The 13924-nt window shown below is 33.9% G+C and overlaps 1 protein-coding gene across 2 annotated transcripts in view; it reads left to right on the top strand.

Moving 5' to 3' along the window:
• Positions 1 to 13924, top strand: part of ADAMTS3 (ADAM metallopeptidase with thrombospondin type 1 motif 3) — a 296493-nt gene that overhangs the window by 270555 nt on the left and 12014 nt on the right. Inside the window, exons 16-19 of one of the 2 annotated variants that reach the window (XM_067736248.1) lie at positions 3026 to 3106; positions 4881 to 5044; positions 10431 to 10596; positions 13149 to 13281. In XM_067736248.1, coding sequence (XP_067592349.1) covers positions 3026 to 3106; positions 4881 to 5044; positions 10431 to 10596; positions 13149 to 13281 — 544 coding nt within the window. The remainder of the gene's footprint in view (positions 1 to 3025; positions 3107 to 4880; positions 5045 to 10430; positions 10597 to 13148; positions 13282 to 13924) is intronic. The other variant, XR_010943064.1, reaches the window with a different exon arrangement.

Here is a 13924-nt window from a genome sequence, read left to right as displayed (position 1 = left end):
TAAATTGTTGATCAGAAGTTAAAAATATTATAAAACTTTAAATACAACTTTAAAAGTATTACATTCATTTTGCTTCTTTTATAAGTGAACAAGTTTATCCTATTTATAAATCTATAAATCTAGGGTCTATATTTCACATAATATTTACAAGTTTATATCAAACAAGTTTGAGGTACATACAACCAAAAAATAACCTGAGGTATAATTGCTTATGTGTTTGAATTTCTCTGCTTGTTACACAGTCAATGGCCTGGACTCAGGCATGTGGTGAAGGTTCGTCAGATGGAACCAAAAGCAAATAATATGCAAAATTATTAGTATTTTCATAATAATACATTGGAATTTTCATAAGACTTAGATATAAACATTGATTACTGAATAATTTCTTTAAATTTGTAACAAATATTGTTCAGTTATTCCACAAATTTATTGGACAAATGTCTCTGAGAATTCAGCATTTAAAGATAAATTTAATGTGAGGCTTCCCTTGAAAAGCTTCTCTTACATCCAAGATATAGTCTCTTATAGAATAACAGAAAACAAGATAAAACAAAACAAAAACAAAGATTTGGTTTACTTTGAGCACATTGTCATAGCGCTAATTTTTCCTTTTAGAAAAATAAGAAGTATAAAAAACTGTTCTTTATTCAAATAGAGTAATTCTCTTAGTTCTTTTTGCTCCCATTATACCCCAGGTACGCAGCTCAAGCCATTTCCACACATATCAGCTTTGCTCTTTGATATATTTAGAGCTAGACAGAGGTAGTTGATTATATTCTAATGTGTTTTTCTTAAGCATTCCCTACTCTAGTTACTGATATCTTTGCTATTCCTGTGTGATAATTTACTATGCTTTGTACTTTGAAAATTGTTAAAAATCAAATATTGCCATTTCTGGCTGATTGTATGATTTTAATAAAGCAAACAGAATTAGAATTATATACGTATACAATGGTTTTGGTGGAGTAACGTGATTTTCTCCATCTTAATGTGAAATAATTCACCGTGCTTTCTTTATTGCAGTTACGTATTGTTCGTTTAGGTGTAAAATAATTAATTTTTTATTCCCAGAGTGAATGAATGTAAAGAAAATGGTTTTTACCATTATTATCCATTCTATATTATGTGTAATAAAAGGCAGTGATACTTTTTTTCAGATAACTCAAAAATTATGCTAAACCTGTGAATCAAGTTCTGAAGAAGAGAAGAAAGCTTTAATCAGTCATACAGATTCAAACTGTTTGAAGATAATCTAACATCCATTTCTTTGAACTAATGTTATCATCGTAGTTATTCAATAGACTAATTAACCTTTTCCAACAGGGAAAAATTTAAGCAAGAGGTGCCGTAAAGAATTCAAGTTGCTGGAAAATGAAATCTGCAAGTATTCAACTTCAAATCACCTATATCATTTCTCATTCACGCTTAGTCTTACTTTCATTGACTATTAACAGTTTACTGGCATTAGCTAACTGTTATAAATGCATTTTGACTTCAACATATAAAATTATGGAACATATTTTATATATTACCTAATAAAATATATATAGCTTATAGTATAGTCAATGAAACAGCAAGACTTTGATAAACATTGAACCCTCCACTAATTAAAGACATTCTATTTAAGGGAAGATGAGAGGCGCCTTCACTTTACCCAAAGGAGCTCGTAATATTTCTCTTGCTGAAACAAGGGAAGCTAAAAATGTACTGGGTAAGTTGTAGCAAACTGCAGAAAGATGGGCATCCATAAATGGCATCAAGCTGTTTTGCTACACTTGGCATCTTAAGCATGTTACTTCCAGCTATTGCACTCAGGCAGACATGGTACATTTCAGGTACTGAGTATCACCCAGACTCAGGTGCTGAAAACCCTGACCCCAAAGTGAGCACTCCATTTAGTTAAGACACTAATAAATATTGTAAAAGAGTTAGGTAAATCTACACAAAGGTAATAATTGTCAATATAGGAAATGACAGAAAAACAGATTTCTTTCTGATTCCATAAGCAATTTTGTATTTATAACTGAATTTCTGTCAATACTTGTAATATATGAATTATAGGTTTCATGATGTAATGAAGGTGTATAAGTTGCATAATCTTCCTAGATTCATTTTTTTCTTACAAGTGAGGTAAAACATCTTGGTTTCTCTATTTGCCCTGATTATTGTTGATTTATGGTTAGGATCTTAATTCTAAACGGCCTTAGGATAATTTTTAGGACACGTGATAATACTAAGAAAGTTTGTTATATAAGACAATGACTGCAATACGATTGATATGTGATTTTAAAACCCAAGACAAGCTATTCAGCATATTGGTTTTGTGATTTCTCAATTAGAAGATTGAACTTAGGGTATGTGTAGAGGCAATGCACAACATAACCTGCAGACATATTCCAACCAGATCTACAGCACATATTTTAAAACATTCCCCTTTAAAACGTGTTTAAAGCTTTCAAATTAATTGCTGATCACAATATAAATGAAAGCTACTCATGGATTTTTCTTTTGTAATTTCTTTAGAATAAAGCAGGTGTTTAAATCTGAAGATATTTCATGAGTTAGAAGTTCAGCTGTTTATACTTGCCACTTAGGCTTTTAAAATAGTATATAGACAGATAAAATATATCAAGAAGTTCACCAACTAATTGCGCTAAAAATGGACCCCTATTCAAAAGGATGGTTTAGAAAACTAAAATCACATCAGAGGGACACAGGGGAGTATAGTATTTGCCTGAATTATTGTTGATACAATTTGTAGGTCAGCACAAAATAAGTGACTAATGGGTTAGAAACTAGATTAATTTTTTTTTCCTCAACTTAATTAAAAAAAGATTCCTCTGATCTTATGCCAGATGTCACAAAAGCTACCAATGCTTTGAAATTAATTTCTGAAACTGCTTCTTTCGGTTTATGGATGCCCTCTTCTGCACACAGGAGCAGTTAGAATGTAATGCCTGACTAACCATGGTTGTTGCTTTTGTTTTCTTCTTTGCTCCCTCCAATATTTACTACACATGCAAAGGGTACCTTAAGATGTTTGATATACCCCCTGGTGCTAGACATGTGTTAATCCAAGAAGACGAGGCTTCTCCTCATATTCTTGGTAAGTGTTTCTGTCTGCTGGCTCTGCTTTAACATGCACTGAAAACATAGAAATGTCAAAGAAATAATATATAGAGATACATATCTATGTATCTCTATATATACACATAAAATTCAAAATTATATGTAAATGCATTATTATGTGATTTTTGTTGGTCATTTCTCCCAACTATTCTTTCTCTAAAATAAGAAATATTCAAAACTAGAGTTTTAACTTTTGGTGAAACCTGGGTTGGTTCATCATGACATGAGGGAAAAAAATAATTTCACAGGTTTGAATTTGTTATGCATTTTTGCTCTGTATTAGGAGATGAGAAAAATAAATGTTAATAAAATGCACTAAATTAAGAATAATATCAGAAAAATTTGCCATATTTATGTTGACAAATTAGTTCTGATATTTTGGTTGGTGCCATACTGCATGCCTCTTCTTTTAGCGCATTTTAAGTTCTTTGACTGAAAAGCAACCACATCTGGATTTTACTAGTCCAATAAAAATTTTCCTGATATCTGTTATGTGTCCAGTTTCTGACTGGCACATGCAGATTCATTTTCTGCATGTTTTCTGTTTATTATCTGCAAATTATCCTGTTTATAATTTCTAAAAGAAGATTCTTTTCCTCCTTTATGAGAGGATCACGTAGAAATGTCACTCTAAAGGGGTTTGTATTCAAAGTGAACATACAAATGTAAACATAGCTTTCACATATTCCTTGAGCTATAAAAGCACTAAGAAGATTTCTGAAACTGACACATCTGTCAAACCTATGAAAATTTATAGTAAATTACTTTTCTAAACTCATGTAACTTAAAAAATGGATTGTTTTATGGTGTTTCGTAGAATTTTTTTCTTTTTGGTATTTAAAGTATATTCACTACTAGATTCCAAAGTAGTCTCTGCTGTCTAGCTGTATTTCTTTCTCCAGTAACTGAAATTCCCTACTTTTGATTCTAGAATTCAGGTTATTCTCCTTGGAAAAATTAGACTAGTTTAAAAATTTCAAGGGGAATAAATGCATTTAACTAAAATTACTCATGTTTTCTGCACATTTTCGGTAATGGTAGCAACTTTTGAAATTTTATTTCCTAACATCATTAAATGCTGATGTACCTCCAAACTTTAAAATCCGTTTCTTATTTTTTATCCATTAGAGAAAGCATTTTATTTTATAAGGCATAGTAAATCTATAGTATATTACAAATTCTATCACCAGTAAAGAGCTTTTCCTGGTCATATAAGTTGGTAATGTGACCTTAGAATTTTATAGTCATAAGGACTAATTGTTTGTTGGCCTAAAAATTAGTTCAACTATTTTGAGTACCTATAATATTTTGCCTTAACTTGAAAGAGATACACAGTAAAAAAAAAGACATTGTGTTATATTCTGTCCTAGCATAAATCTTTTGTATTAATTGTTGTGGAAATAGCCATTATTTTAAAAATATTTCCACCTTCCTGAGGAAATGTATATGATGAATGGGTTAGAAACTGTTGACCCCTGCGGCAGTGTTTTCAAATGGGAATATTTGTTAATTTTTATTTCTTATTCAACCATCTTGCCACAGTTTTTAACTGGTTAGGAATGCTTCTTGAGAATTTTGAATGCCTAATGAATGAAGTAGGAGTCCTATCAGAAGTAACACTCATTTTGATTGCTTTGATGCTCATAAACACGGTCCTTCATTTATAGAAGGGGATAGACTTAATATGGATCTTCAAAGCTGTAATATGATAAAATAAAATGTATGCCGGTTACTCATTTTTCATCCTTCAGCAATTAAGAATCAGGCTACAGGCCACTACATTTTAAATGGCAAAGGGGAGGAAGCCAAGTCGAAGACCTTCATAGATCTTGGCGTGGAATGGGATTATAACATTGAAGATGACATTGAAACTCTCCACACCGATGGACCTTTACATGATCCTGTTATTGTCTTGGTATGTGGCATTACAGGCTCACTATGTAGTTGGTTTAGTTTACATTTTTATAATTAATTTATCTCACAACATGTTTACCTTGCTTGTTTTTTATAATTCCATGTATCCTCCCCTCTTTATTCTTTGGGCAGTTTTGTCATATATTTTATTATATATATGTTATAAACCAAATAATACAGTATTATGATTTTTGATTTTAGTAATCAGTTATGTTTTAAAGACAAGAAGAGAAAAAATAGATTTTTATATTTAGCCACATATTTACCATCTCTGATGCTCTTCGTTTTTCTCTGTAAATCTGATTTTCCATCTAGTATCATTTACCTTCAATATAAAGAACTTCCCTTAGCATTTCTCGTGGTACAGGTATGCATGCTAGCAAATTATTCTCTTAGCTTTCAATTCTCTGAAAACATCTTTATTTCACCCTCATTCTTAAAGGATATCTTCACTAGATATAAAATTGGGAGTGGCTAGTTTCTGTTTTGTTTTTTTCTCTCTCTCAGCACTTCAAAGATGTTTTTCTGTTGTTGTAGGGAGTTCCAGGAATTTGGGGGCTGATCTAGGAAATAGATATGACCGTGAGGTGGCAGTAGCACCCACACATATTGTTTGGGTGGTACCTTAGCAGGTTTGCTTATGGGGCCACCATCAGGAGGGAGACAAGGGCAAGGTAACTCGTGAGGGAAGGGGAACTCAAGAAGGGGTTTATGTGTCTAGGTGATGTCACTCAGCAGCACAGCGGGGAGACTCTGGGTCTGAGAATTCCAAAAGGTAGCAGCAGCAGCTTGGGGTCCTGATGGCCACAAAGTCTTATTTATAATTAGTGGATTTGGGGTGCAAAGCAAGCAGGCTCCAGATGGCTAGAAATCTACTTTTTTGGGCTACATTTAAAACAACTGGATATATGAAAATCTGAGCTTGGTGCCAGCTGGCTTTAGAGCTAATGGGTGGGTCTCAACTTGCTGTGAATAAATAAGCAACCTAGGGCCCAATATACAGGAGCTGTCTTTGACTCATTTATGTAGCATTTGTCTTCTTGAAGCTGTTATTTATGATGAGAAGTCAACCTCATTTAGGTTGCTGCTGTGCATTTAATGTGTCAGTTTTCTCTGGCTGCATTTTACAATTTTCTCCTTTTTGTTTTGGTTTGGTTTGTTTCGTAGTTTGTCTGCGGCATGCTTAGTTTGTGATGTTCTTTGTATGTATCTGGCTTGGGGTTCACCAAGCATCTTGGCTCTGTAGGTTGATGTTTTTCACCAGATTGAGGTAAATTTTCCATTATGTCTTCAAGTTTATGTTTTTTTCCCCATCTCTTTCTTTTCTATTCCTGGGACTCATTTACATGTATGTTAAACCAGTTGAAATTGTTCCACAAGTGTCTTAGACTTTGTTCAATCCTTTTGTAGTCTTTGTCTTTTCTCTGTTCTTCAAATTGGATAATTTCTGTTGAACTGTGTTCAAGTTCACTGACTGTCTTATGTGGTCTCCAATCTGTCATTGAGCCCATCCAGTAAAGTTTACACGTCAGATGGTGTACTTTTGTTTTCTAGAATTTCCATTTGGTTCTTTTTTCTTTTTTTATAATTTTCATTTCTCTGCTGAGATGTCCATGTATTTTCACTCATTATGTCCAACTTTTCCTCTAAGTCCTGAGATTTCATACTGTCTGCTTCTATGGGCTGCTTTTTTTTTTCTTGATTATGGTTCACATTTTCATACTTCTTACACATTTTTATTGTACACTGAGCAGTATAGATGATAAATTGTAGGGCATTTGGTTTATGTTGCCTTCCTTAAAAGCACTAGGTTTTATTCTGTCTGGTAGTTAATTTATTGTCCATTCCCACTAATCCTTTGAGGCTTGGTTTATCCTTTCTTAGGGCTGGTGTATTTCAATTTTGTTCTTATTTTTATGGCATGGCTTTCTGGTGCCTTAACTGAATACCTGAAGTGTTAAGGAGGCCGTAAGAACACCTAGGGCCCTCAGCCCTGCCTGTCCTCAGGTATCTCTGTCCTGCTCTCAGCCCTGCAGCAGCCATTCATTCACAGACGTCATGGTGTCTTGGCCTGGGCATGCACGGACCAGCCCTCAGACTCAGACCCATGCAGCTTTCTGGACCACCCTCCATAAAGCCCCCTTTTCTTTAGTGCCCTTCCCTGAAAGTTCCAGAACTCCACCCTCCTCAGTTCAGTGAGACTGCTGTCTTGGCTTGGGCTCCAGCTTCCAGTACCAGGGTCCAGACCTGGCCCTGTCAGGAAGCCAGGACCCTCCTGGCATGTTACTCTTCTCACAGGGATCATTGTCCTTTGCCATGTTATTTATTGCAGAAAAAATTCCCTCAAATATTCTATCCAGTTTTATTGTTTTCAATATCAGGAAGGCAACCTATTACTTCCTCATGGACGAAAGCAGAAGCCATCAACTTAATTTGAATATTGTTAGATTCTGTATACCAGTATTTATTGGATTCCCTGTAAAAATATTATACTAATCTAAAATCAAATCTTCCCACTCAGTTCTAAGTCTTCTTTTAAATTTGAAAATTATTTCTCATTGATAAAGTGTCTGTTCAAATCTTTTGCCCATTGTTAAAGTAGGTTGCTTTTTTCTTTTTAAGTTTTCAGAGTTCTTTATATACACTCAATATATAAGTCCTCTGTGAAATGTGGCTTTCAAATATTTTCTTCTACTCTGTAGTTTCTTTTCCTTCTCTTAGTAGTGTCTTTCACAAAGAAAATATTTTAACTTTATTGAAGTCCAATTTATCAATTTTTCCTTTTATGCATCAAGACTTTCTTATTATATAAGATTTTTTTTTTTTTGCCGAATCCAAGGTCAAAATATTTTCCTTTTTTGGTAAGTTTTACATTTTAATCATTTAAATTTATGAACCATTTAAGCTAATTTTTATATACATTTTGTCTAGGTTAGGTTCTTAGTTTTGCATATGGGTGTCCATATTATCTATTGTTGCATAACAGATTACCCCAAACTTGGTGGCTGAACACAAGCAACATTATTATCTCATAGTTTCTCTGGGTCGGGTATCTGGTAGTAGCTTATTACCTGGCTAGTTCTGGCTCAGGGAATCTCATGAGGATGCTCTCAGCTCTGGCGGCAGTCACCTCAAGGCTCCAGTGCAGAGAATCTTTTCAGTTCCCAGCTCAATCACATGGTTGTTGAAAGGCCTTGGAAGATTGCTCCCAAGCTTCTCCACATGGTGGTTGGCAGGCTTCTGTTCCTTACTACATGAGCCCACTGGCTGCTTAAGTGTCCTGTCCACATGACAGCTGGCTTCCAACAGTGAGTGATTCAAGTGACTGAGAAAGTGAGAGAGTGCAACCAAGACAAAAGTCAGTCTTAACCTAATCTTAGAAGTGACATCCTTTCATGTCTGCTGCTATTTACTACAAGTAAGTCACTGAGTCCAGCCCCCCACTGAAGGGGAGAAGAATTAAGCTCCATTTATTGAGAGGGAAAGTGTCAAAAGACTTGTGGACACATTTTTTAAGCCACCACAGTGTCCAGCACCATTTGTTGAAAAAACTGTCCTTTCTCCATTAAATTGCCTTTTCATCTATATCAAAAATTAATTGTCCAAATTTAAGTGGGCTTATTTCTAGACTCTCATTCTCTTCCTTAGGTTAGATAACTTTATAGGAAAATATACATTAATCAAACTTTTATTTAGATTATTTTAAGTTTGAATGATTGGAGATCAGAAGCTCTGTTTTACTCGTATGTAATGACAGAGCGTTCTTTTCCAGGAGCACAGGTGTCTGGCCTCAGAGCCCTGCCTTAAGTCTTTGCCAGTGATATTAGTGTGACCCCAGGGAGCCATGTGGGCTGGCGATATAAGAAGGAAATGTGTAGCTGTAGGACAGGGGTTATGGACAAGCTGTGCTCTGTCATCATGGCCTTTCTTTTCCTCTCTGAAAGACTGGAACCCCAGATTCGGAGCCCCAGAGCATGGCAGCTAGGCCATCTGGGGTTGAAAGCTTAGACATCTGGCCACATATAAGGGCCAATATAGGGATTGATGCTCAATTTTTAATACTGTTTTAAAAAAAAGACTAAGGGGGAAAAAAGAGAACCCAGATAACCAAATCCTTCCATCCTAGCGGGTTTAGTATCAAACAAAAGCTGTTTCTAAAAGTTTAGTTTAAAACACTAATGAACTGCACGTTTCTCCTTTTGTGTAATTGATATAATCCTATAAAAGCTACATGAAAGTCATTAAAAACTATTTTTTTAAAAAAGAGTGCTTTGCTAATGAACTAAAAATCAAATAAAAAACAGAATATGTTTGCAAAGTTTCTTATAAAAAGGATTAATACTCCTATTGCATAGATTATTTAGGAAAAAAAGGTATGTATAGCAATTAAAAAAAGAGGACCTAACATGAGCATGCAACACATAGTGGGCAAAATACAAGTGACCATTAAACTTTACTGTTTATCAAATAAATAACAATTAAGACAACCAACTTTTGCCCATTCGGTTAACAAAGAGGAAAGTGATATAATATGCAGTGCTGAATGGGGGCATTGTCATATACTTTCATCATGAAAGTAATAATTGTTCTAACTATTCTGAAGGGCCATTCAGTAGTCTATTATGAGAGCTATAAAAAAGTGTTTGTATCCTTTAGCATACTAAAGAGAATCAGAAGTCATCACAAAACTGGGGATAAAATATAAATATTCATTTATATGATTAAATAACGCACACTAGGATTAAACACTATGCTGACATTTAAAAGTATGTCTTCAAAGAATATTTACTGTCTTGGGAAATGTGTGTGACACATTAAGTGAAATAAGACCAGAGAAGTATGTATGTGTGTACACACACACACACACACACACACACAGATAATATGCAGATATCTTGAGGCTATATTCCAAAATAATAAAAGTGACTTTAGTTTTCTCTGGTTTACTGGAATTATGGATGATTTTTATTTTCTTTATATTTTTCCATGATGTCTATATTTTCTGGATGGAACATTATTATCTCTATTATCATAACAAAACAGTCTTTCAAACAATAATTTTTAAGTACACTCAGGAGATATATAACTTGAGGAAATTTGTGGTGAATTTTATTGTAAGGTTATTATTTTTATAATACAAATTTTTTTCTTACTCCTCGGTGGATTTTTTTTTACTTTTTAATGCCAAGATATTTTATATATTTGCTTTTTTTTTTCTTAAACAGGGCATACCTGTACTTTAGTGATAGAAAAACATTCTATTTTTAGAAGCTACTTGAAAGTCTTCCAACTTTAATAAGATACACATTCTGAAATATTTGTAATTTTTTCATTCAAATTTAATACTCTCTCAGGTGATTTACATATCTATTTCATGTGTATGTTAGATTATACCTCAAGAGAATGATACGCGCTCTAGCCTGACATATAAGTACATCATCCATGAGGACTCTGCACCTACAATCAACAACAACAATGTCATCCAGGAAGAATTAGATACTTTTGAGTGGGCATTGAAGAGCTGGTCTCAGTGTTCCAAACCCTGTGGTGGAGGTAACAATTGAACACATTTATTATATTAAAATGTAATTCATATAAAAGCCAATCTTCTTCCTTCTGCCTTAAGGATTATCTCTAATTGAGGCCACAATCTGAGAAACACCAACTATAACCAAAACTGAATAATACAAAGCATTTTGACTGAAATCTCAGGATCTACAAAGGATAGGAATCCATTCATAACAGTGGTAGGCCTTCTTAAAATCCCCTTGCCTTTCCTCCTTGTCTCATATCCATGTAGTGTTACCCTTAGTCACTTTACTCTTTCCAGACTCTCCCAAATTCAGTGTCCTCTGGTTCTTGCCTTTTTTCTTTTCCACTTTTACTTTCCATACCTATGCATTTCTTTTCAGCGTTAATAATGAAAGAGCTCTTAGTTGCACTATGTACCAGATGCCATTTTACATATTAATGATGAATGCTCACAATGGCTCTATGAGGTCAGTACTATTATTACCTCTGTCGTACTGATAGGGAAACTGAAGCACAGGGAAGATCAGTAATTTGCCTGGGGCCATGAGATACAAACCCAGGGAGGTAGTCTGGCTTCTTCATACATGTTTGTACTGCATTCTGCCGCCTCTCTGCTCTCTCTAGAGTAGATCCATTAAGCTGTTCTCAGAGTTTCTCAGTCTCTGCCATCATCCATTCCTCTAGCTCAGAACAACAAATGCTCCAGAATGGAACTGGCCTAGACAGAATTCTCTCACAATGATACTGAATAATTGAGAACAAGAAATTATTTTGTTGTTTGTATAGGGAATGCCTGGGTAAATATTTCATAATTTTAAATTCAAGGATGTATTTTTAAAGTTTTTTTTCTCCAGAGGGGGCATAAAATGTTTTTAGATAATTATTTTAAATGACAATTTATTCATCACAAGATGCTTATATAATTTGGATCCTCCCTTCTGTTGTATTGTCAACATCTACTTGGTCACAAGACTTATCAGATACACTTTTTTGTTATCTACCAGATCTATTCCTCCCTCGCCGGGTTTCCTTCACAACTTTGGAAGGGAAGATTATTGCAAAGGTCTCTTAACTAGCCAACTAAATTTGATTTTCTTCTCTTCGTTTATTTCCAGGGTAATCTTTCTTGAAGAATGAATGAATTTGAGTAGAATTATACTATTTCCCTGATTCAGATCCTTCAGTCTCCTAATGTGTTACCCTAAAGATACAACGTAATTCTTTTTTTTACAGGGGTATAGTTGTTTTACAATGTTGTGTTAGTTTCTGCTGTACAGCGAAGTGAAGTAGAGTTCCCTGTGCTATACAGCAGGTTCTCATTAGTTATCTGTTTTATACATGTTAGTGTATATATGTCAATCCCAATCTCCCAGTTCACCCACCCCTTTCCCCCCTTGGTGTCCGTATGTTTGTTCTCTACGTCTGTGTCTCTCTTTCTGCCTTGAAAACCGGTTCATCTGTACCATTTTCTAGATTCCACATATATGCGTTAATATATGATATTTGACACAACATAATTTATGTAATATCCTTGCCCAAAGTGAAAACCTGAATGAATCTAATCATTAGTTGACAAAGAAACCCAAATTGTGGGACATTTTATAAAACAGCTGGCGTATACATTTCAAAAATACTAAAAGACAAAAAGAGGCTCAGAAACTACTCCTAACTAATTCTGTGAAAACTAAATGCAGTGCATGATCATTGATTGGAAAAGCATTTCTATAAAGAACATTCTAGGGACAATAGATAAATTTTGAATATCATCTTTATACTAGATAATAGTATTATATTTGTGTTAAATATTCTGATTTTAAGATTATATTGTGGTTATGTAAGAGAATGTGCTTGTTATGAGCTGAGGTATTTGGAAGTGAAGAATCAGGATGTCAACAACTTACTCTCAAATGGTTCAGCAATATTTTATAATAAATGTATATATAGTATGTGTTTTATATATATAAATATATATCAAATATGGTGACATGGTAACACAAAGTTAATCTAGATGCAAGGCATGTAACATGTTCATTGTGCTTTCCTTACACGTTTTTTGTAGATTTGAAATTTTTCAAAATTAAAAAATATATACACATATATTTTTTTAAACGTCTAAGTCAGTGCTTGTGGAGACCTTCAGTAACTCCCTGGATAAAGTGCAGACATTTGTCTGCCATTCAAGGCTTTTAAGAACAGATCCTTTCCCATCTGTTGGGAAAAGCCATTCAAAGAGACCTACAATTTTCTATATGTCTTTTCTGTAGAAGCCTATGTCACTGGGTATTGTCGCCATAGTTTTCATATCTGACTCTCACAGGAGACTATTTATCAGGGTCTAGATTATTAACAAGCATGCAGTTGCTATTTAATACTTTGTAATATTTATTAAAGATAAAGGATTTTTGTTTATTTAATTTTTATTTAACTAATATGCTTCTGAAACTTCAGCACCTAGAACAGTGCCTGACTTATGACTCAATAAATATTTGATAAATGAATGAATGAGTGAATGATCAAATGTATGATGGAATGAATAAGCGATTAAATCCAAAGAAATATATTTCTCTTACCAGGTTTCCAGTACACTAAATATGGATGCCGTAGGAAAAGTGATAATAAAATGGTTCATCGTAGCTTCTGTGAGGCCAACAAAAAGCCAAAACCTATTAGAAGAATGTGCAATATTCAAGAGTGTACACATCCACTGTAAGTGTTTATTTTAACTATCATATACTGAGGACAAAATAAAAAGGATTTAAATGTCTTTAGCTCTTTTTAGTTTTAACTTAATTTTTAGTCAAAGCTAATACATATACCTGGTTACAATGATCAGATCATTTCACAGGAATTATATAAAGCTGAAGTCCTGTGGGTTTTTTTCCCATATCTCTGCTTCTCAAAAATAACTGCTTTTATTTATTCTTCTCTTTTTTTATTGAAATATAGTTGACTTACAATATTGTGTTAGTTTCAGGTGTACAGCAAAGTGATTCAATTATGTTTTGTTTTTAGATTATCTTACATTATAGGTTATTACAAGATATTGAATGTATCAGTAGTTCCCTGTGCTATACAGTAAATCTTTGTTGCTTTTCTATTTTATGTATAGTAATTTGTATCTGTTAATCCCATACTCTTAATTTATCCCTCCTTCCCTCTCTTTCCCCTTTGGTAACCATAAGTTTGAGTTTGTTTTCTATGTCTGTGAGTCTCTTTCTGTTTTATATATAAATTCATTTGTGTGTGTGTGTGTGTGTGTGTGTGTGTGTGTGTATCAATACTGATACTGATATTCAGAGTTCATATTATTCTAACAACATGTGTCTCTCTTGAGACTTGAGTCACTTAG

Source organism: Pseudorca crassidens, chromosome 4 (assembly GCF_039906515.1).
Source record: "Pseudorca crassidens isolate mPseCra1 chromosome 4, mPseCra1.hap1, whole genome shotgun sequence".
Classification (NCBI taxonomy): domain Eukaryota; kingdom Metazoa; phylum Chordata; class Mammalia; order Artiodactyla; family Delphinidae; genus Pseudorca; species Pseudorca crassidens.
The sequence above is the reverse complement of the archived record's forward strand: the minus strand, read 5'-3'. Positions and strand labels throughout refer to the sequence as shown.